Raw genomic sequence first — 24703 nt, forward strand, 5'->3', positions numbered from 1 at the left:
ATTAGCAAACAACAAAAAAAGGTATTTAATGATGCCTGTGGCACACTGCATAGCTTATGCAAGTATCTAATGGCATCTTACAGGTAAATAACCCTCAATAAACTTTCACTGAGGTAAATAACCCTTCAATAAACTTTGAAATCCATATTACATCATAGAGATAAGTTACTTTAATGACATAAAAATTGTATTACTGAATTCAGCATAGTTATTTCCTTAGTTGCTCAGACAATCTTGAAGCAAACTCCATGAATTTCACCCTTTTGACTGCACCGGTGACCGGGGCTCAGTGCTTCCTGGTGGAGTCTAAACAGCCATTATTCTGAGTAAGGATAAAAAAAAAAAAAATATATTTTTAATTTGGTATTTTGCAATGTGCCACTAAGGGGACAAATTCCTTCCCACTTGTTCAGCCTTCTGCTGCCCTTTTATGTCAGATCTGATACATTCCAGCACAAGGTGAGTGGATTCAGGTCATTGAACTGCTAGGAAGCTTCTTCATTGCAGACTTTTTTTTTTTTTCCCCGGCTAGATAAATTCTCTGCTGCTAGGTGAGCAGTAGCTGATGCAGCAGCAGCCCTGGATGTCCGAGCAGGGTGGGAGGGAGCAGATCCCTGCAGTTTAGCGGCGCTCAGAGCTCCAGGGAGCCGCTGCAGCTGAAACCTGACCTGGTGATTCAGGTGACTCCAGCCAGGGCTGCCCCTCCTGCTCACCACTGCTGCCAGGACCTCAGAAGACATGGGGCTGAGTGGGGAGCTGCTTCAGGCAGCTGGCAGGGGTGAAAATTAGCTGATTTAAGTCTAGGGTAAAGTTGGACTATCACTAGATGTTAGTGTTTGACTAAATTAGAGGGGTTTTACTCTTCTGTAACAGAGCTGTTTTAAACTGGTGCCTCAGGATTTTTTTAGAAGTTGCTTCACAGCTGTAAACATTACAGAACATTTTTGGAAGCTTCATATGTGAGGGCGACTGCCTGGCAAAAGTAGGAGAAATTAGTAGACCCTCTTAGCTAGGGTCACAGCCAGTACTTCCAAAGCATTGCTGAATTTCCATAACTAATTCCAGCTTCCTGCTCAGAGTGTGCAGCAGTTTTGTGCTATGATCATTCAGTGGGCCTCCTGAGGAAGTTTTTCTGTGTAACCTTTTCTTCTTCAGTTAAATCTCTGACTTTCTCACATGGGATGTGATATTAGATCTGTAAATTCAGTAGGCAATTGTAATCAGCAGTCTGGAGAGCTGAAACCTCAGGTTTGTTGATCGTGAATGTAACATTTTGAAGGACCCTTGTCTGCCTCATTATTCAGGGCTAATTTGTTTCCAAACTTGCAAATTTTCACACAAATTCTTGGTTTGCTCACCAGCTTTTGCACAATATATGGTTTTCTAAGCTACTCCTTGAGATAAACGTTTTCCACTGCTCTCCAGCTACATGTTTCTCACAAAGGTTTTCAGCTTAAGGTTTTGCAGGGCTTGCCAAAAAGGCAAAGATTGCTTGCTGTGATCCACGAGATGTCACCAGAGGGCAACAAGTAACTGGAAGTTTGTGTTAAATTTGTATTCAGGCTCAATGTACAGTTAATTAAGAGAAAGGTAGAGAAGACAGAGAGCATGGGAAAGCCCAACACTCCTCATGCTGGGTGACAAAGGATGCTCCGGGCTGCAGCACTTTCTGTGCACATAGCCTCTTTTCTCTGTCTTGTTGTGTTTTAATGGGAGCCTTCACTGTACTGCTACAAGTCAGAATGCACCATTCCAGCCAGCTCCAGGGACAGTAATCACACCACAAAACAACTCTTACCTGACTGCTGGGGAAGGGCAGAGAGATGGGACTCAGCCTGGATGACTGGTGGTTTCAGTGAACCTGTGGAACAGGTCAGCTGTGTTTGTTCTTTCTTTGTTTGTTCACCTGACCATTCCCACAGAAAATCCCAGCTGGGTTTTTTTCAGGATTGCTAAATTGAAGCCTTCAAGCTTCATTTTTCCATTCAAATGCCCTCCTGTCACATTTCAAATTAATAGCTACTCTAGCTTCTACTAAAGGTTTATTTGCAGATTTACCATGGTTTTTCTGTAAGCGTTCAATCAGATGAGACAGGTTCACCTGATCTAATTAATTGGTGCTGCCAAAAGGGGTCATTCTGTTTCCCTGTCCTCCTTATGTGACCTTCTAGTACCACTGCCTCCCTTGCTCCAGCTGTGATGCTCTTCTGACAGTTCAGTGTTGGATTCAGCTCACTAAGCCAGCAAAAAACTGTATTTTTGAGGTGAGTTCTCTGTTGAATCACTGAGTAGAACTGGCTTATTGAGGAGTCATATTAGTGATACAATACAAAGGAAGGAATAAGGAAATAATAAGCAACAGCCTGATCTCCCTTCCCTACATGACTACATTTCAAATTCTTCTTCTGTTCCCTTCCCACTTGGGAAGGAGTATAAAATACCTATTAACCAAAGTAATTTTTGTAAATATAAGAACCATTTTCATAGTCTGTGCAGAGATAAATCACCAAACCTACTTACAGCAGAGTTCAAGCCACTGCATTTTCACCTCTGTGCCTGGCAGAGGTTCAGGGGATGAAGGTCAGTACATACATGCTTTGGCACTACTGAAACTGTGCTTACATCAGCAATTTATTGGTATTTTTCCATATCTTTCCCCACTTCTGAGGGATGATGCTCACAAATCTGTAATGCATCAGGGTTTTTTGTAGGTCAGCCAGGTGAGTTGGCTTGCAGTTGATTTGACACCACTGGAATACTTTGCAATCACCAACCTTGAAAAAATCTCCTTTAAAAGGAGCATGTCACTCTTGTGACAGTGGCTCCACTAGCTACTTACTGTCTAGTGGATTACACAGGTCCTTCCCAAAATCTAGAAATTTAAATGTTACAGGGTGCTTTTACTTTGCACTCTGTTACAAGCTCTTATATTTTCCTTTATGTTAATGATATTGCTTTTGAAATATAAAATGGTGCAACATGGCTGGGAATAAACGTCATGACTTGTTAGACAAAGCCATATAGACAGTCCAGATTTGTGTGTTAAAAGTGGAGACATACAGCAGATCTGCTACACTCCACAGAAGATGAGAGGGGTGTCACTAGGGTAGCATAGAATGTAAATATTATTACAATATGTATGCATTTACTAACTATGGATCTCAGCTACTCCATGACCTGGCATTTAGCCCACTGGTCAGAGGATGGTGTCTTTGAAACCATGGTGCTTTCTAGGCTATTGAAGCTAAAATTCTTCCACTGTTTTGGGTTGAGTGATGAGTATAGATTTAGCTCTTTGCTCTTTTATGACTGGCTAAAGAAATTCTAGGTGAAGCTGTCTGAGTCACAGTGAGACTCATCTTTCTGTTGCAGAGGTGTTAGAAGCAACTGCTATGAAATTCTAGGAACAAAATTTTAATATTCTGCAGTGACATGTGAGACATTCCTGTTGCTGGATGGTAACTAAATTCTTGGCACTGAACCCATCCTCATCTTTCTTACACAGACATGGTTGGAATTAATCAGAACAGATGTGCTCTCCATGATCAGGTTAGGGAGCTGTCAAAGTTCAGGAATTATCTCCTATCCTCGTGGAGTACCTCCTAAAGGAGCCTTTCTCAATTCTCTTTCATGAAGTTGAGAAAATGTTTCCATCCCATGAATAGACTTTGAATTCTGTTGGTTCATTACAGACACAGAGTGAAGCTCATTCCAGAGCTGCACCAGCAGAGCTAGCTCAGAGCTCAGTTAGCTGGGTTAGTACAGATACCCCAGCCATAGCAAGCCCTTTGCTCTCTTTGCTGAGAACTTATCTGTCAAGAACTTACCTGTCATGGGAGTGACCATGGGGAAGGGTAAGGATTAAGCAGAAAGCTTAGCTGAAAATTTAAAAATATTAATTTCCACCAAATTTTGACTTGGCCTTTTTTTTCATTTATGGTGGAAGAGTAATTTATGTCCATGTGTCCAAATCCAATGTTGTTTTTTTAACCACAAATTTCAGCTTGATTCAGATTCAGCATAAAACTCCTCATGAATTTATTAAATCCTCTGAAGAAGATGAATCAAATCCTCCTTGTGTAATTTGTTGCTATCTTACCATCAAGGCAAGATTATATTCAGCAAACTTTCCAAAGGCAGGACAGTATGAGCAATGTTCACAGGTGCTGCCAACAGCAGTATCAAATGACAGGGTGTGCTTATCAAACAACAGTGTTTTCCTAGAAAGAGGAGTGGGGAAGAAGCTTTGCTCTCACAGCCTTATTGCCTGGGCAGCAGCAAACTGAATAGATGAGCTCTGCCATCAGGTTTAGTGTAAGGGCACTTCAGCCTCTTTCACATGGATAAACCCCTCCAAATTATGAGGTCAGTAGCTTGCTTGCAGTTGCCACTCACACAATGGTTTAAAGGAGCCAGAATTTGTGTAATGTGATATGGCTGCTGTTCTAACTCTAGTGTGAATGAGCAGAAAACTGAATGCAGTTGTTGTTTCAGAGGTTTAGCAAAGCTATATTAACAATTTCTGTAAGTATTCTTCAAGAGACATGTGAAACAATTTTCAAATTTTAAATGCTTATGTACAACGGGCTGTTGCAAGACTATATATTTGAGATTAAAGAAATTTCAAATGTCCTAGAGCCATGAAATTCACTTGGCAGCCCTGAGAGAAAGCATTGTCACAGTACTGACCCTAGAAAATGTTGTCAGATTGTGTTACTGTATACATGGAAATGCTGGGTTGAACGAAATCTATCCCAGCAAGTGATGTGCCTCTTGCAGCATGAACCTCCAGCATTTTTCAGTAGTCAGCACTGCACTGCCTCTGGAAATGACAGAGTGTAAAATGTCAGGGATTATGGCCACCAAATCCTTTGCCTTCACAGAACTTCATTCAGCTCTGTCACCTTTCTATAATAGGAACGTGACATCTAAAATTAAAGCATGTATTTATATGTATGCTGAAACTCAGCTTTATATGCACATACAGTGCAGCAAATCAGAATGTAGATTTCTGCAAACTCGGGGAGGAAAAGAAATTAATTATTAATTCAGTCTTTCCTTTGATGTAGCATAATTTATGATTGGCCAGAAGGACAGTGGAAACTCTTATCTTCCTGAAATCAGGTGATTTCAGTCAACAAGGACTATTTTATTTGCTCAAAGTTCTGAACTTTTTTCTTACTACTTTTAAGCCAAAAATTTAGTCTAACAATTATCTCACCATAGCTCTGTCACTGTGTTTCCTATCTCATTGCAGCTTCTATCTCCTCACTGGCCCATGTCCTGCCCTTCATGTTTATGCACCTCTACTCCCTGTACTGCTTCCCTGCCTCAGTTACTGAGCCTTGCTTTGGTAGGGCTATAAACTATATTTCTCTATATCCTTTTAGTATTCCAGCCACTTGGTTCCCAAAAAAGGAGCAAAATTGTTTCTGAAGTTATCAGACCTGCTTGAAATTCAGTGCAATGCGTATTTATATTGATATATTATTTTGAATGATATATGTTGCAATGCAGTTTGTTATTGCATTGTGCAGTTAATTTTAAAAGACATTTTAACAAATAGATATGAAGAGCAGTGTTTGCTTAAATAGAATAAAATAATGCACTAAGAATTGCCTCGTACCAACAGACTTACAATCTTACAAAAATTTGATTTATTGCTACCTACGTTACCTGTAGAAAACATCTACAGAAGTCATCTACTTTCACCAAAAGAGGTCTGACTTCTTAAAGACAAGGAAGGTTTTGGCCTTGCTTCCAAGAACATGAGGTTACAAGGCCATGGGCTGTGTGTGTGCATCTATGTGTGTTCTCTCCTTCCCCTCCCTGCAACTTGAACCTGCTGGTTGCTTTCAGGCACACTTGGGAAAGGGTCATAGGTCTCAATGGTATTAGGTTTCTATGAGGTTCATGATAATAGCTAGCTGGCTAGGAATAAAGAGACCCCTAAAATGCCCTAGCAAAAAGGGGCAGAGCTATTAGACACCAGTGTATCCACATAATGGAGATTCCTTATAAATTCTTGTCTGTGATGGTAGTAAATGTGAATGTAGTAAATAGAAGTTTGCCTATGATTTAGCATTTACCATATGAATTATGGTAATTTTGTAGTAGGACAATATAGGAGATCAGTTTAATCTTAGTTCTTGTGCTCATAGGAATGTTCCATTCTGTAGCCAAAACTCCTTTGTAGCAGAGTGTCCAGTGTGATTGACAATTTGGCATTAGCATGTCACACGGGGAAGATGTCCTGACAAGGAGGAACAGAAAATCTTCCAAGAAGTATCCAGAACTGGCATTTGGGGAAAACTACAAGATCCTTCAATAACTATAAAAGATAAATAGGCAGAAGCCATGTGGAGTTTGTTAGAAGTTTAAATGGGTTTGGTGAAACTGGGATTAAGGAGAAAGAATTTCCTGCCATTTTATATATGTAGCTTGTTTAGTTGGATACATTTAATTCTATCTTTTAAGTGTGAAGAATGATAAAGCAAGATTTATACTATGAAATTAAAATAGAAATATCCTTCAAAGTACTTTGACAATAGTACACTGCTTTAGCTCTATAATAAGTAACAAGTTAAAGTAAGATATTTTAAATTAGAGAAATTGTTTTAATTGCGTGTAACATTTTTTACTGTTTTTAGAGTTCAGAATGAACTACAAAATTCTGAGTTTAAAGGAAGGGGGGAAAGTAATTTTCATGTTTTGAGGTGCATTTATTCTTTCCATTTGGAACAGCTCAGACTTTTGAACTTCAGCAAGTTTGAAACCTGCTTTCTAAGGAGCATACTGGATTCTTCTGTGTTGTTTCTGATAGCTAACAGATAAGGTTCACTGGGCCAGATTCTCTTCCTGAGTGTTGGAATTTAGCAAGCAGTATCCTTGACAAGGCAGCAGAAGGAAGGAACTGAAGTCTCTTACGTTTGTATTTTTGAGCAGATTAAGTTTTGTAAGTAACAAAAAAACTGTTGAGTAGATGTAAATATTAAGACCAGCTCACACTGGATTTACCAATTTTTAAAAATCATTAATATAGCAGAAATACTGATAAGAAAGGGTAAGCTTTTCCTTAGCCTTAAATATCATATCTCCCAAGTCACACTACAAATCTAAACAACAATTAAGGACCTCAGTTACTGGGCAGATGGAAATTCACACCTAAGCAGTAGTAAAATCCATTGAGACTTCTGTTTCTCTAATAGAGAAGTGTTAGAGATAAGATAGGTGAAGATAAGACAAGATACTGTCCTAAAACATAGATGACTTTATACTTTGGACTTCACAGTAATTCTGGTTTCATTGCCAAGGATGACTGCTCTCTACTATGTCACCTCTCACTTTTTCTATTCTGTAGCTTTAATCTAGCTTTTGACTACTTAGGATCTTATTCTCTCATGCTGTTGGGTCAGAATGTTGCTCTTCAGTAGCTGGAACTGTTTTAAATGCATTACCTAGTTGTTAGAATGAGGTGGTTTTTATACAAGCCATCCAAGGCACCTTGTGTCATTCAAAAATGATGGGTAAACTATTAAAAACATGCGTAGAGCCCCCATTAAAAAAACCAACAAATCACAACTTGCTAGTTAATATTCATAGGCCAAATCTCAGCAATAGCAATGTGAAGCTCTTTATTGTTAAAATTCCATACTAAGGTGAGGTTTGCAGAGTAAGAAAGTATCTTTACTAGATCAGCACATAATTTTAAAATACTTGGCTAGCTTTTGGTTATTGAGGTGAGCTTTCAAGGTGTTACAATAATTCTAAAAATTTCATATAATAAAACTAACCACATGATCTTCATAAAAAAGTTTTTGATCTGAAAAGTTCCATGCCTGCTTACACAACCACATGTTTATATAAACTTCTTGTATTTGAATGAAAGAACTTGGCTTTCTCTAAATTTGAATAATCATTCCTGGTGTTGTGCTCCTTGATTTATGTCTCTATTAAAATATGCACTGCTAGATCAAGTCCTTCTTGTAGAAGTAGAGGAATAAAGAGCTGCCTACTATACAAAAAGCAAGAGAACTCTTGTTTTTATTGCAAAGGGAGCTGAAAAGAATGACATTTCACACACCACAAATGCAAACTGATGATGCCTGTATTGGATGTTAAGGAGTAAAAAGATGTAAGCAAAGAAGCAATAAGTAACTGCATAAGGAGACAAATAAGGTTTTCCCCAGTGATCCAGATGGTCAGGTGAGGACAGAAGCATAGTGACACCTCCAGAGGGCATTGTGGATGGTTAGGGCAGTCTGGGGGTCAGATGGCAGGTATAAAGGCCGAGAGAAAAATGCTATTTACCATAAGTAAAGGCTTCGTGCTCAGACTGCAATTGTGGCAGTTAGGAAATGAAAAAAATTTCTGGTTTCTACTTAGATGAAGATTCGTTTGTTTCCATGAGGAACCTAAAAAAGGAAGAAAGAGACCTATGAGATATGGGAAAGAATGTTTTCACTAAAAAAATTCTGAGCAGAAAAAATGCAACCCAGAAGAAAAATTTTTAAAATGTCAGATCATTCAGCAAAACTTGTTGCAATGATGGTGAGGACTCTATAAAGCATCAGACATATGCAGTAAGTGGGGAAAGAAGTGTTGGCAGAGTCAGAAAAACTATGTAAACTGAGTTGATAAAGAATGATTCAAAGGTCCAAAACTAACTGATAAGTTGAAAAGGGCAGAAAAGGAAGCAAGACCTTTGGATTTAGCCGCAAGCGAATCATTAATTTTTTTAGAAGGTCAATATGAGTAGAGTGACCTTAGCAAAATCAACTGAATCAAAGAGCAAAAACTTGAGAAGAACTAGCATAAACTTCATGGATTTCTTTTTTATTCGATGACAAAAAAAGGTAACTAGGAATTAAATAGCATCAAGAAAATTTATTTTTGAAAATTGAAAAAATAATCCCAGCGTACTTTTTGGTGCAAGAACAGTGTTTGATGCAATTATGTTACAAATGAGTCCTAACAAGCTGAGTGAGCTACGAGGAAGTTCTGCAGTTGTATGAGACTGGGCAATGCATACTTGGTATTATGCCAGTTAAAATAATTAACTTTACTTTGAGAACTGCGTAAATTCATGGAGAACTCACACTGTGTTATTTGTCCTGGGAAGGTGCAGTGTTTACCTGTGCCAAAAAGACAAACTGCTGAATCAATAATTACCCAGTAGAGTAAAACATAGTTACTTGTGCATCTCGGGCATGCTAAAACTGTGACTGGTTTGCTGTATCTAAGACCATAGCTTGTGTTTTAATGTATGTAACTACTAGTGATGTTTACCTTTTCCTGCTATAGATATGTGTGCTCAGTTCACCAGCACTACCTGCAATTGTGCATGTAGAAATAATGTTGAATATTGTGTCTGTTCATGCTGTGCCCCACTGTGAGTGCTCTGGAGAGCAGAGCATCAGCTGGAGCAGCATTGAGCAAGGCACTGCATAGATGATAAAGGCAGAACCAAAAATCATGTTGGAAGGAAGATACAGACTTTTTACAACTTTAAACAGAATATTTTGGACAAGAGTGATTTTTGCTATGTCTGCTTTTCACTTGGCAAAGTGAAATTATTTAGAAGTGAGCTTATGTGCAAAGTAGAGAAAATGCAGAATAGGCTCAGTGAGATATACTAAATATGAGTAGAGCTGGTTGCAAACACATTTCTTGTTGTAGACTATTTGTGTTGAGATAGAGGTGTTTTTGAAGATAAGTCTGTTGATTTTATCATGGAGAGGTTTTGCAGGGAAACTTAATGTGCAGGTCTATTAGGAGCTAACCGATTTTGGTTTTAATTTTAGGATGACTTTTCATCATACCACTTTGAGAATCCAGAATTCAAAATTATTTGGGATATTCTTGAAACACCCCTTCAGCAATTAAAGAATTCCAATATTTGTAGGTGAATCACAAACTCTTTAGGTTGTAGTCTTAAGATCTGAACTCTTAACGCATGGAATACTGGAATTTTTGGTAAAGTTGAATTTGTCGACTACAGGCTTAATGAAGAATATGCGTACTTGATGATTAAAGACAATGTATGATTCACTTCAGTACACTTTTTAGAAAAAAATTTTAAAAAGTGACTTTTTCCAAGCCGGGTTGCTGCTGAAGAGCCCTTCGTGTAAAAGAAATCCAGGTGTGCTGGAAGGAGCCGTCGGTCAGCTCTGGGGCTGCGACTCCCGGGGCTGCATCTGAGCCCGGCCTGCCGAGCTGCTTCTCCCTCGGGACTGCCGGGAAGATGGGCCGGGAACGGGAGAGATGGGCCGGGAACGGGAGAGAGACGGAGCCGGGAACGGGAGAGAAACGGGGCCGGGAACGGGAGAGAGCCGGGCTGGGAACGGGAGAGACGGGCCGGGAACGGGAGAGAGCCGGGGCCGGGAACGGGAGAGAAACGGGCCGGGAACGGGAGAGAGACGGGGCCGGGAACGGGAGAAACGGGCCGGGAACGGGAGAGAGACGGGGCCGGGAACGGGAGAAACGGGCCGGGAACGGGAGAGACGGAGCCGGGAACGGGAGAGAGCCGGGCCGGGAACGGGAGAGAAACGGGGCCGGGAACGGGAGAAATGGGCCGGGAACGGGAGAGAGCCGGGCTGGGAACGGGAGAGAGCCGGGCTGGGAACGGGAGAGACGGGCCGGGAACGGGAGAGAAACGGGGCCGGGAGCAGGGAAGCCGGGCCGGGCAGCACCAAGGAAGCCGTGCCGGGATCAGGGAAGCCGGGCCGGGCAGCACCAAGGAAGCCGCGCAGGCAGCGGTGAAGCCGTGCTGGGATCAGGGAAGCCGTGCAGGCAGCGGTGAAGCCGAGGCGGCCCCGCCCGGGCCCGGGAGCTGCGGGCGGGGCCGGGCCCGGCGCTCATAAAGCGGCGCTCCCGGAGCTGTCCCGGGTCGTGTCCGGCCGGGACGATGCTGCGAGTGCGGTGCCTGCGCGGGGGCAGCCGGGGGGCCGAGGCAGCGCATTACATCGGCTCCAGGGTTGGTGCCGCGCAGATCCGGGGCTGGGCTGGGCTCAGGATGCTCCCCGTGTCCCCGTGTCCCCGTGTCCCTTCTCCGGGGTGCGCCGGTGGCGGGGTGGTGCGGGCTGAGCTTCACCCAGCATCCTCCCTCCCAGTGCCCTGCTCCGATCTCCTTACCCTTCTAAACGGAGCGTGTCCTAAAAGGCAGAATTTCCTTTAAGCATCAGGCTGTGAATAAATTAGAATGGCTGTAACAAGCCGTGTTTCTGTTAATACTCCAAATAACATACATTGCTTTGGGATTAGAGCGTTAAGGCGTTTGTTGGCTGAGCCACAGCTTTTTGTCTTTTGTAAGGGAAACATAATTTTCGTTCTTATTTTTATTTTAAGCTTCGAGGAGCCTTTACAGGATGGGTGCAGCGAACTTTCCAGAGCACCCAGGCAGCTGCGGCCTCCCAGAACACCTGTGCTGCTGATGACAAGGCTACAAGCCCTGTGCCCAAGGACTGTCTTGTTTGCTCATACAATGAATGGGATCCACTGGAAGAGGTCATTGTGGGAAGAGCTGAAAATGCTTGTGTCCCACCTTTTTCCGTGGAGGTTAAGGTAAACAATAAAAACTAACCTTAAATAGAAAAGGTGGAATTTCTATCTAAAATTTTTGCTTAAGCTTTACAATGCATAAGGTGTGGTGTTTACTCTTGAGAATTCTTCCAAGGTGGTTTACATTTGTGAAACTTTACAGCATGGCCATGTTGGTGAGGGATGTGCTTTTCCTTTGGACTTTCAACTGAATTAGCTGTTTTAACAGAAGTCACTAGCAGAGAAAACCTCTCATATGCAATCTGCTCTAGTAATATAGCTCTGATGTTATCAGAGTACACACACAAACTTTTGAGATAGTTGGTTGGACTGATGAAATTTTAATTTGGCTTGAAGCTAAGTAGGGTTGCCACTTGAAAAAGAAAAGTGCAGTTTTTTACTTAATAGTCTGAGCAAGATTGAGTTCTGGAGCTGAAGACCAGCAGGACTCTCGTGTCAGACAGCTCTGAAGTAATTTACTGAAAATCCTATGTGCTACAGTAAATATTTTGTGGAAATACATGGTCCACTGTTTATTCAGGATTTTTCTGTGCCTAGAACTATGTCAGCAACCTAAATAAATCCATGATTCTGTGTTCTCTGGAATCTTGTATTAAAACAGTAACACTCAAATAGTGGGCTTGCTCCAGATTTTTGTGTCCTTCACCTGGACTTTAAACTTGCTGAGTATGTGTTACCTGCATTTGTGGGCATGTTCTTGAATCTCTCTTTCATTGTTACAGTACAGCACTACCTGCAGAGCAGCATGTAATCCATGGCTATCTCAGCAAAATGAGCTGGCACAGCTTCTGCCCAAGACACCTAAGCAAAAACTTTAAGGATATCCTGATAAAGTTGACCAGAAGACCTCAGTTAAAAAGAAAAAAAATCTGGCATTGAAAGAATGGCAAACAAAGATACCAAAAATAAATTTAAAGTGCTGGAAATGGTTGTTTAGGGGAAGTCTGAGATGTACTTGTATAGAAGACTTCTGTTCCCTTAGCCCCTTATATATTTCTGTATATATTTTTTTTAGAATCTGGGTTATGTCTTTTAGATATCCAAAGATATCCTAGCAGCTTCAGAGAAGGAGGTGAATGAGGGTTAGCATTTCTAATATACTAGTGTATGTATGTGCATTTATGTAAGACTGTCATAATGAATGTATAGAAAAAATAAGGAAAAAAGGTCTAACATTTTACACTGTGCATTAAATGAGGCAAAATTCAACTTCTAAGCAGTGGGCAGGGGCTTGCTTTAGCACCAGAAAAAATATTTCAAGTGTTTAACTTGCTGAAGTGTCACGTGCTATACAGATTTTACTGTCTATTAAGCCATAACTACTCACATGAAGTCAGAACTTCACTTGCTCTTACCTGTGACATCAAAAGCTCAGTGAGGAACATCAAAGTATAGGATTACCTCTGCAATTCAAGCACCTATGACTTAAGATTAAAGGAAGATTTAAATTTGTTTTATATCAAATGCCAAGTCTACAATGGGAATGGGAAGAGAGCCAGTTAAGATGTGGTTTCCTCGAATTTTTGTTGCTTTTTTCTTAAATATTGCTGTAGAAACTGCAACAGTAACACCTGGAGGGTGTTGTTGAATAATCCAAGCAGTAGTGCAGTCCTACCTTGACATTATTATAATTATTTGATTGAGTCATGGTTGTTCAAATCCCCATGTGGCTGAAAGGTAAGGGGTGTGTGTGTGTGTTGCTCCAGTACAAAGCAATAGCCATAAATCCCTGTTCCTGCCCCTGTAAGCAGCAAAACTGGAGCTGATGAGTATCCTGTGCTGTCTACTGAGTGTATGAGGGTCACTGGTTACAAAAACTGCAGTTTAAAACTAATGAATTCTACACCTATAAGGAAAATTCAAAGCTGTGGACCTGAGACACTCTAAAAACTGCTCAAATCATGGCAGTTGGATAAATACTTGTGTTGAGATTGTGTTTTAAGATTGTATGCTTGTTTATTTGATAGATATTTAAATGCAGGAAGTATGGCTGCATTCAGCACTTGTCTACTTTGAGACAAGGGTTTGGTACACTCAAGTGTTTTTGCTGTGATGTGGGAATGATGTGCTTGGCATAAGAAGGAGGAAGGAAGGAAATGAATAGGGAGCCCTGCATCTCTGATGAATATTAATGAGCTCACACTTTATTGCATATCCTTTTGAGAGCTTGAAACAGGCTATCTAGAGGAAAATGCAATATTTGAAAACTTGAAAAATCTTAACATTAAGAAGATACCTTTTCTTGAATCAGCACTGCAATGAAAAATCCCACAACTGAGATATATTCTGGAGCAGTTGAATCAAGCAGTTGAACTTTATAGCTTTGTATTCTGCAGTGCTTTTCAGTATATTTTGTTAATAATATTGCATTTTGGGTGAGGAGTATTATTAACACAGACCCTTATATCTTGAGTGAGAAGAGAGTGCGTACATGTGTTTATTACTGAATTAGGAAAAAAGAATTTTGATTTGAATGTAAGTTTTAATATCCTAAATTTATTAACTCTTTACTAGGTTAAAGGTACATCTTGATAATGTTAATTATTTTCCATGACAAGTGTTTAAAGTAAATAGCAATGATAAGGAACAATACTGCTGTTTCTTAAAGACAATCTTACAGAAAACTCTTGAATTTCTTTCTGAAAAGAAAGAATTTGTTTTAAACGTTGTGTGTCCTATCCATGGTCCTTTTTGAACATTCTGAACTGACTTGTATGTCTATGACCAAAGGGGCCTGAAATGTCAGCCCTGATTTGCTACGAAACACGTGTACCAACCATATACCCTTCTCCCAGTAATTTGGAAGGCAGGGAATACGAGCAGTGTCACAGTGGTAACCTTTATTCTGTTGTAGCATTCACATGACACCATCCCATTACTGCAACACAAGTGTGGTTTCTCAGGTTTGAAAAAAAGCATTGCTAGAGGACAGGGTGGAGAGAGGAGCTGCACCTCTTGGGGATTGGTGGTATTCACATACACCATGGCTGGCTCTGAAAATAACCAGCTTCAATCCACAGGATGAATTTATCTCATGAGCAGAACATGTTTTCATAGGAATGTTAAGCACTTCATGTGATCTGCATGTGACTTCTGACCAGCTGGCAAGTTTGAGGTGATCAAATTACCCAAGGCCTCACTTACAGAAAAAGAACAAATTCCCTCAGGAAGGGTGGGAAGAAGCTTCAGTACTGGAGGAGCAGGATGTCCATGCTGAGATTCTTTGTATAAATGTTAAAGCTGAATTTTCTTTCTTCTCTCTTACCTCTATAGCATCAGGCAAATATGCAGCAATAGCAGAGGGTAGAGTGAATATCCTGGATTGTTAAAGGGGATCAGGCATGCCTTGCCTGCTCGGGGCTCATGGCAGTGCCAGCACAAGGAACTGATTTTGGTGAGAGCACTGTGCTCAGGACTGCAGTGTCAGGAGACAACCTCATGTTTGGAAAGGCAGCTTCTTCTGCATCCCCTTGCTGTCTCAAACTTGCTGACCTCTTCTGACCCCTTCTGCTGTCATTCCAGAAGGGTCCATATGCACTTGTATCTCAGCTGACACTGACATGACAGAGGAACATCAGATACATCAAACTGGAGCAACATAATTTGTTTTATATTATATGTCTGGTTTTTTTCACCCTTGAGAACTGGGACATTATTTTGAATTTGTTTTTAATTTAAGAAGGCTATCACAGCATTTCAACAGAGAATTTAGGTCTGTAAATGTTAAGCATGCTTTAATCCAACCCTGGCAGGTGAATTTTGCATCTTCTAGACTGCTGCTGCACCTGAAGCATGGCCCCTTCTGCCAGCAAGGCATTTTACCTGTACTTGGGATGGCTTTAGAATTTCTGATGTCACCACTGTGACATTACTGACATGAGGTTTTAAGAAAATGACTACAGATATGTGCATTTTGCAGATGAGCTCAAGGTTGTTTTAATTTGGAAACATAGCTGATAGCCTTATTAAATAGCAGAGTCCACAGTGTTTGCCCTGTTTGATGTGTTTGCACAAATGTTCTGTAACAGGGACCAAATGGACACTTGGTAACATTAGTCACTCAATGCTTCCTGAAGTGTAATGTAGACAAAATACTGCAGGACTCAGATAAAAGGTACACTCCAACATATTACGATCAAGAACAAGAAACTTTAACCATTAGGAATTATGTCTTATGCATTTATTTCACTCCAAAAATAACTGGTGGTTATTCTTTGTCACTTCGTGTCCTTCTGTTTTAGGCAAACACATATGAAAAATATTGGGGATTTTACCAGAAATTTGGAGGCCATAGTTTCCCCAAAGACCATTTAAAAAAAGCTATTGCTGAAATTGAAGAGATGTGCAATATTTTGAAGGGAGAAGGTGTTATTGTCAAGAGGCCTGATCCAATTGACTGGTCTGTGAAGTATAAAACACCTGATTTTGAGTCTACAGGTAAATGTCTTTCCATTATTGAAGGTCTTGTCTGTTTAGCTCTTGTCTGAGACATTTTGGATGCCATCTAGTCTACCTTCCAGCTAGGAGCAGGATTATCACCAGCACTGAGGTCAGGGATTGTTTTCTGTAACTAAGACTTGGAAGATCTCCAGGCATGGAGTTTCTGCCACTTGATTTTCTTCAGTGACCAGCTTCAGTGCTGGGTGAATTTCCTGATGAAAAACCTTTGCCTGACACCCAACCTGAACTTCCCACACCAGCATCTCTTGCCAGGATCCCTCTGTCTGTTGTCACTGCCACTGCCAAGAAGTGCTAATCTGTCATGGCCCTCGAAGTGGCTGTAGAATGTTTCTGCTTTGTCCTCCACTTGCCACACTAAAGTCAAGTGTGCAAAGTCCCTCTGACCCTCTTGATAGCTCTTTGTTGGATCCTGGAGTTGGATCCCTCTTAAACTATGGAAGACAAAGCAGTTGGAGGCAACGCTGTACCAGGAGGATCCTCACTAGTGTCAAGGAATTTGAATGTGCCTTTACCTACACACATTCCTCCATGTATGTCTTTGGTTATCTGCAGGGAGAGCACACCAAGCTTTGCATCAAGTGTAGCCCTCAGGTTTCTTTCATGTAAAATATGTTGTTAATTTTTTCTGGTGGAATTAAAATTAATTAAGGAACAGATAATGTTCAGGAAAAGTCTAATGGGACTAATTTCTGCACTAGTTCTGTGTTCCATCACGTTCTTCTTATGAGCTATTACTTTTTAAAGGACAGTATATAAAGAAATTCTGTTCACTTGGAAAATCTGCTGCCTGTCATCACTTTTCAGTCATCTGGGTAATGCATAAGCCTTGCTCTAGTTAATTTTCATTAGCCAAATGATGAAGTGGAGACCTAATTGTTGGATGGCTTTCATCTAGCTGTGAATCTGTCATGAGTGAGGCTTTGTAGCAAAAGTGAATGAAAAATATTACTTTGGAAAAATTACTGAAGAATATAAAGACCTGATATTATGTGCTGGTTTTCTCACATCGCTAAGAATTATCTTTGCCATTATTTTGGATAGAAATCATGGTGAAAAGAAAGGGAAAAGTGCCTGAGCTGGAAGAGCTGAGAAAGGCTTATTTGTCTCATTAATGGCCACTTTCCTTTCAGGTATGTATGCTGCCATGCCAAGAGACATCCTCTTAGTGGTGGGAAATGAAATTATCGAAGCACCTATGGCTTGGCGTGCTCGGTTCTTCGAGTACAGGGCGTACAGACGACTAATCAAAGATTATTTCAACAGTGGTGCTAAGTGGACAACTGCCCCAAAACCCACAATGGCAGATGAACTCTATGATCAGGTACTGCTCTAATTTTCCTTCAGAACTTCAGTTCTTGTTATATAGAATTTTGTTGATAGTTTCAACCTGATACTTAGGATTCACACAATTGTGAGGGGGAATGGCACAAAACAACTCTGGATATTTATTTTTTTCTAGTGTATGCAAACATGCTGCAGCCTTTCCAGCTGAAACTCAGTGTGTGCAGTTAGAGAAGAAGGAACAGGAAGTTGTGTCTATTGAATTCCTCTGCTTTGAATTGTTTTGGTTACTGGCTGTAACTGAGCATTACTAAAGAGGAAGGAATGCTAGAAAAACATCACAGAGATTACTTTTAAGAATAAAGATCCCCTGAAAATGCCCATATGTCCTGGGTGAATTAGGAAAGTGGGAAAGAGTATATATTTTCACAGAAAAAGCCCCAACTCATAAACTTTATTTTGCATCATGATTGGTATTTTGAAAGTTACACAAAAGAAATAGTGAGGGCTCTAAACTGTATTTACCTTCAAAATATTTTAATGAATAGTTTCTTTTTTTTTTTGGTGATAATTTTGACTTGGGTAATTTTGGTAGTATCCTATAACCTCCCAGATGAATCAGAACCTTGGTGACAGCATTTACAATAAATGCAGTAAACTAGTTGTGAAATAATTGCAACTTTCTGGGAACAGTGTCATCAATGATACAAAGGAGACTTTGTTAAACAAAATTACCTTAGAGTCACCTTCTGTATTAGAAAACTTGTAGATCCTGTAACTACTTACCTGGTATTTTTCATTTGTGCTGGATTTTTACATCTCACTTGTACTGAATTACCTTGTTTAATTTTGAAATTATTTATGATAATAATAAAGATCCATCTTCTAGCTTGAAATTCTGCTCCATTCGAAAATGTGGAAAAGTAAGGAGTCCACATTCATTAGGAAATAGCTTCCATTCCAGTATTTCTGTCCCTGTGCAGTGATTTGTTGGACTGGTATTAAACTCCACTGGTAATGAATACTTTTGATCACAAAGTCAGAATATTATCCACACAGTGGTTCTGAAGAGCAATTAATTTCTTGATATAACTCTTGTCTCTTGTCTCATGACCTATTCTTGAATGTGCTTAAAGCCTTTCACTTTTAAGTCCACATTTAGATTTTCTTTACTATTCTAACAACAAGTAACCAAAACCACGTACAAGGAGCACACTAGCTATCAATATTAACACATTTTCCTGATTTCAAATTACTCTCCACTAGCAAATTATTTGAGAAGTTACTTTTAACACTTCCAACCTAAAGTTGTTCTCTTTTCTACAACTAGAATTATCCAATCCACTCTGTTGAAGACAGGCATAAACTGGCTGCTCAGGGAAAATTTGTAACTACTGAATTTGAGCCATGCTTTGATGCTGCTGACTTCATTAGAGCTGGAAGAGATATCTTTGTACAAAGGAGCCAGGTAAACTAAGCTTTCTTTCAACACTTTTGGTATCTCTCTTAATGACTGGTGTTTTGTCTTTTAAAATTCCTGAGCAGCATTAAAGTAAGAGAGTTGGCAGAAGGAATTACTCTTCATAGAATGTTTGATGTACAGGATAAGACTGCCTTCCAGGTAAGGGATTAGCTAAAGACACAGGATTCTCAATTATATTGGCTTTAAATATTAAATGTAATAAAACCTTAGACAAAGTAAAGTTGGATGCATTTTATATTCTAGCCTAGTAAAGCTGAATTTGCCCTGTTTTTCAGGTTACAAACTACATGGGTATTGAATGGATGAGGCGACACCTGGCCCCAGACTACAGAGTGCATGTAATATCCTTTAAGGATCCCAACCCCATGCACATTGATGCCACTTTTAATATCATTGGGCCTGGTCTTGTGCTCTCTAACCCAGACCGTCCCTGCCACCAGGTGAGAGTGTACAAGGGGGGAACTGTTTTGTGTTTAAAAACCACTCAGCTGGGTGAGTTCCCTGCTGGGTAATTACTGTTCCACACATTCCACTGTGTTGGTTTGTAGGTCCATGGTTAAATATGATGGAAGTAATCTAATTTTTAATAATGTATCAAAACAAGCACCTGGGATATACTACTTCTCTGAATACTTCCCCTGCCTAAATAATTTAATTGTATCCTAGAGAAATTGAAGGGCTTCTGCTGCTCAGATGAGAAATCTCCCTTTTTTTTCTCGTTTTGGAAGCCTCTCCTATGGTACTAATTGAGCAAACGGCAGGAAGCTGTTAGTTGCTCAGGCATTCAGCTTTGAATACCTTCTGAAGAGTAGGGAAGAGGAGAGATATATAAAGAGATATATAAAACCTGCTACTGCACTGAGAAAAAGCCAATATTGCTGAGCAGCACAATGAGATCAGAAAGCCTTCCAGAGAGTGAGAGCTCATCTCTGTTACAGTCATGTTGCCTGCACTGCAGTGCTGGAGGATTTTTGTGAGGATGGGCTTCAGGAGCTGTAGAACCCCGTGGGAATAGCTGAGCTGCCACTGAACCAGAGGGATGGGGCTGGCTGCTGCACATGATGGAGCCAAGTGCAGAGCACAGCTCCCAAAAGCAGCCTGAGTCTCTTCTTGGCAAGCAGTGTCAATGCAAATGGTCTAATTAAATTACTGCCTCCTTTAGCACCCATTCTTAGAAAAGAATTTTTAAAACAATTTATTCTTTCCTCCCCTTTTCCCTTCCACAGTTTTTCATATTACTTGAAAGAGGATGTTCTTGGTCTCCTTGTGTTAAACCCGTGTTCTGGGACTTTTTTCAGGGAAAACTGCTGTCTGTGTAGACAGAAAAGATAAATGCAGCTTGCTTTCATAAAAACTGGTTTGGCAGTTCTGGATGACCGGGGAGTGGTGGGGGTGTGTGAATGGTGTGGATGAAAGGGGGCTTTTCTTGAATGGTGCTGATGAAAGGGAGCTTTTCTTTAAAATCCTGGCAGGCTGGGCTGGTTATTAAGTGTTCGGGGTTGGAGCTCCACCTCGTGGTAACGCTGGAACACTCGCGATTACTCTTCCAACTATTCAGACAATGAAGATGAAAAGTCAATTCTCCTTCACCAAATTATCTTCCTCTTAATTTTAGCTTAATTGTGTAAATCTTAGAGACACATATTATTCATTGCAATGCCCTTACATTGTTCCCTTTGTTAAATGAACTGCATATTAATTTTCTTATAAAGTGTGAAGGAAAGATAATTTTGTGTTATTTCTGATGGGTTTGCTTTTAGAAACATCAGGTAACTCATATTAATGGCTTTTATAATCATGTGGGAAGAAATAACACACAAAAAAGATAATTGAATATGTTTCGGTTGTTACCAATACATTTACTTAAACAAGTTCCAAACTGCAAATGCCACCTTTTGTCTTTAACATATCTAGCATGTATAAAACCAATAGAAATAAATGCTATTGGTATGCAAAATTTAAAAATACTTTTAGAAAATACTTGTATGAAAGCTTGTAGATGAAGCCTGGATGAGGGCCAGAGTAGTGAACTGAGGGCAGGTCATGCATATTGGAATATTCTGGGAAAATCTGGCATAGGTTGGAGGACATAATGTGATACTCCAAGAATCCTCTTGAGAATAATCTAAATTGCTCTTCCAGATTGAGCTCTTCAAGAAAGCTGGCTGGACTGTGATTCAACCCCCAGTGCCACTCATCCCAGATGGTACAGTCACCTTTCCTTCTCTAAGGATTCCAAGAGTCCTCTTAAGGGTATTAATGTGGAGTAACATTGGTACAGTACAAGGTTTATTCTCCTGTTTTAGATCACCCACTGTGGATGTCTTCCAAGTGGCTCTCCATGAATGTCCTGATGCTGGATGAGAAACGTGTGATGGTGGATGCCAATGAGACATCAATTCAGAAGATGTTTGAGAAGCTGGGTATGTCCTAACACACTTCTACACACACTTCAAAGGAAATTATTGAGCTACCAGCCAGGGTAAATGGAGGTTTCACTTAAAGCAGTCAAAGCAGCCAGCACTGGAAAAAGTACTCAAACAAGCACTAGCAAGTCAGAATAATTCAGTGATTTTTCTCCTGAATACTTCAGTCATATAAGTATGGTCTTCTTTTGCCCCCTACAGCTTGCAGCACATAAAGGTATGAGTAGCAACTAAAGTTATTGCTAGGATGCCTTTGAATGAGCCTTTTAAATGTAAACTGCCCAGTTTGAGGTCAACATCTGTCTTTCAGAGGTTGAGTGCACCGATTGCTGAATGATAGAGAGCTGAGAATCCATCACTGACAAAATGCTTTCAGATTTTTCTAGCTGCAAACTCGTACTTTAAAATGTCAAATTAAGATCACTTAACCCAGGTATTTCTGCTCATTTATGGAGAATCTCAGTCCTGTGAGATGTAACTTCATGAAAGTGTGGAATTCCTTCAGATATGCAGTGACAGGAGAAGTGTATTTGAACATAAAAAATGGAAGTTTTATGCACAGGTGTTCAGTCTTAGGCTGCTTTATAGCATGACCAAAGAGTTGAGGATTTAAAAATACTTTAAAGTACTTAAATAATGAGGCTGTTAATGCTAATCATGGCTTATCTTTCACCCTTGAACTTCACAGTCTATGTAAGTTCTAAATAAACTCTGATAGTCAGAAAGTTTATAGAACTGAGAAGGGTCCACTGGGAACAAAACTATTGCTGACCTAGGAGATAGATTCTACTGAGCTGCTCTTGAGCTCCTGGAAATGCTGAGAAGCAAAAAGGCAAACTCTGTAACAGAGTTGTCTGATCCTTCTGTTATGACTTTGTATAGGCTGAGCCACAGCTGTGACATTTATCAGAGCTGAAAAGAAGGGGTGGGAAGCTTATCCTAGGTAGTAAAAACCTCTTTTCCCTTTAAGAGAAAGAGGAGTCAGAGCTGTCTACCTTGAATGCTTCTGTTCTTGAGAGGCACTTGAAAGAGCACATTCAGTGTCTGAATCATAAATGCTCACACATATTTCTGGAAATGTGTCCTGATCATATATTGCAGCAGAATTTCAGCTAATTCTTCATATACTGCAAAACCTGAATTTATCTTTTTAGTACTGGCATGTCATAACACGTCAGACACTGGCTGTGCTCCAGGCACTGTGTATTCCTGAGGGTATTACCAGAATAAACAAGCCAGCTATGTTCCTAGTTTGTTCTCTGCCTAGAATTTGGGAAAACAAATTTTTAACAAGCTCATAGGAAATACCTTCCACATCTACATCTAGCCTTCTGTCTGATAAAGCATCATCTAATGTTCTGATCAGAGCTTTCCTTGTTTAGTTGAGAATCTAATTTTAAAGTGTGCCTTGAATGTTTCTCCAGGCATCTCCACAATCAAAGTGAACATTCGCCACGCCAATTCCCTGGGAGGTGGTTTCCACTGCTGGACGTGCGACATCCGCCGCCGTGGCACCCTGCAGTCCTACCTGGACTAGCAATGAGCCCAGTGGGGACCAGTGGTTCAGCTGCTAAAATAGGCATAGGAAATGAGCAAATCACTGTCACTCTTGTTAAAATGCCTGCATGAGCTCTAGTGCTTGGTAAGTGGTGTCCTCATAATGGTCTGGGTAATGCTTTATTCTTAAATACCCTTCACTTTCAGTAGGATAGTTGAAACTACTTCCATCAGCAATACAGGTTTTCTGGCTGCCTTTTTGAAAGTCATCCTTCATCTATGAAGACTTTTCCCATTGGCTTTGAATGTAAAAGCTTGACAAGTAGCTAAAAGCTCTTGTTAGAATAGCTTGGCCACTAATACTGGATATCTACCTCTGTCTAGTTACCTTATCAAATAGGCAGCTTGAAATGTGAAACTTGAGTAAACTTTTCTTATTCCTTTTAACCACCTCATTGTTCTAATATATTGTCTAATGAAGTTGAAACAGATGCAACTGTATAGAATTCTTAGGGAACCAAGTAATTTTATCATGTTTTTTCATGTCTAGCCATACAGATATTTACAGAGAATTTTCAGTATGATCTAACTTTTAAGACATGTTCACTTACTTGCCATGTTCTTCTACATTTTCTTCTGATGCATGTCATGCACCTGAGTACTTTTTTATATTGCTTTTTGTATTGCTGAAATTGGGTTTTATTTAACTTTTAAGTGTAGAAACGATAGCTAATATTCTGCTTGTACAGTTGTTTACATAACTTAAAAAGAGGCACAAAAGAAAAACCCAACAATAACTCCCCCGGGTTTAAGCTTCTGACATCTTACAACCTGGACTTCCTTCAGCTGTAGCAGATACAGAAATATGTATCAAACATGACTGATGCCATGGAGGAATTTGAGTTTTGATTCCTGAATATGTACTTTTTACGCTAATAAAGTTTTTTGCATTCTCAATTTGTTGCCTTTCTGTTAAATGTGCAAGTGTGAAATGTCTGGATGGTGACAAAACACACATTGATCTTCTTCCCCCACCCCCCTTCAAAATAGATAACATCTTAAACTCTTGTATAATGCAGGAAACCTTTGCAGTGTATTATTCATATACCATGTTTCTATTTCTGTTTTTCACAGAAGTATGACTGGTGTGTTTAAAGTACCACTTGCTGCACTTTGGAGGACTCTACTATTACAATGCATTGTACCCTGACAGAAAAGATGTCAGGCAGAACATGCTCACATACAAGATGTATGGCCATAATTTAGAGCTGGGGAGGGCTAAACAGATCAAATATCAACAATCTAGAATGCTTTGACCTATGTAAAATGGAAAGAGATAATTGGACATCTGCCAGCCCTTAATGAGGTAGAGATGGTGCTGTTTTCCCTTTAAACTCAAGGCTTTATAGTCAATGGAAATTTGTCTGAGTCTTCCCCTAACCAAGCTTTGTTTTCCACTACTGGCACTGGACTGGGCAGCTGCACTGGAGCAGCACACACAGCAGGGCATCTCTGCCATTGCTCTGCAGTGCCAAACTGTCTGTGTGTCTGTGCTTGCCACAAGATTCCACCAGCTATGGTTGAAACCACTAGAAACTGGCCAAATGTGGATTATAAGAGACATGTGCACCCTGGATGCCTCCAGGAGACTGTATTTTTGTATCATGTTATACATGACATTCTGGCTTTGTAAACATTTCAGCCTTTTCCCAGGTTTTTTTTGTTTATCTCTTATTAAATGCCTTTCCCCCTCTTTTTTTTCTTTTAAACCTTGAAATGCACACTGTAGCAAGGCTTCCAGCTTGAACACCATCATTATGTTTCTGAAGTTGTTTGGGTTTTTTTCTGCCAGTAATACAAGTTTTTTTACCTAATCCATTGATACCTCGATACCACACCATGGATACCTGGTTTGGTAGAAGACTTGTCTCTTAAGTCATCTTTCCTTCAACATGAAAGGCAGAGAAGTTGTTCCATTTGAGCAGAAGCTTCCTGT

The 24703-nt window shown here is 40.2% G+C and overlaps 1 protein-coding gene across 2 annotated transcripts; it reads left to right on the forward strand.

Annotated features, from left to right (window-relative positions):
• The first annotated feature begins 1619 nt into the window (after positions 1-1619).
• On the forward strand, positions 1620-23664 carry GATM (glycine amidinotransferase). Of its 2 annotated transcripts, none has more exons than XM_033070651.2 (9): positions 1620-1872; positions 11347-11562; positions 15801-15996; positions 17151-17341; positions 18632-18769; positions 19060-19224; positions 20927-20990; positions 21091-21207; positions 22635-23664. In XM_033070651.2, exons 1-9 carry the CDS (start codon positions 1840-1842, stop codon positions 22745-22747), a joined length of 1233 nt encoding a protein of 410 aa, XP_032926542.1. In that variant the 5' UTR covers positions 1620-1839; the 3' UTR covers positions 22748-23664. The 2 variants fall into 2 exon arrangements, with proteins under 2 accessions (XP_032926542.1, XP_032926541.1); XM_033070650.2 differs by lacking the exon at positions 1620-1872 and adding an exon at positions 10854-10975.
• Positions 23665-24703: the final 1039 nt, after the last annotated feature.

Source organism: Catharus ustulatus, chromosome 12, assembly GCF_009819885.2.
Source record: "Catharus ustulatus isolate bCatUst1 chromosome 12, bCatUst1.pri.v2, whole genome shotgun sequence".
In the NCBI taxonomy this organism is placed as follows: Eukaryota; Metazoa; Chordata; class Aves; order Passeriformes; family Turdidae; genus Catharus; species Catharus ustulatus.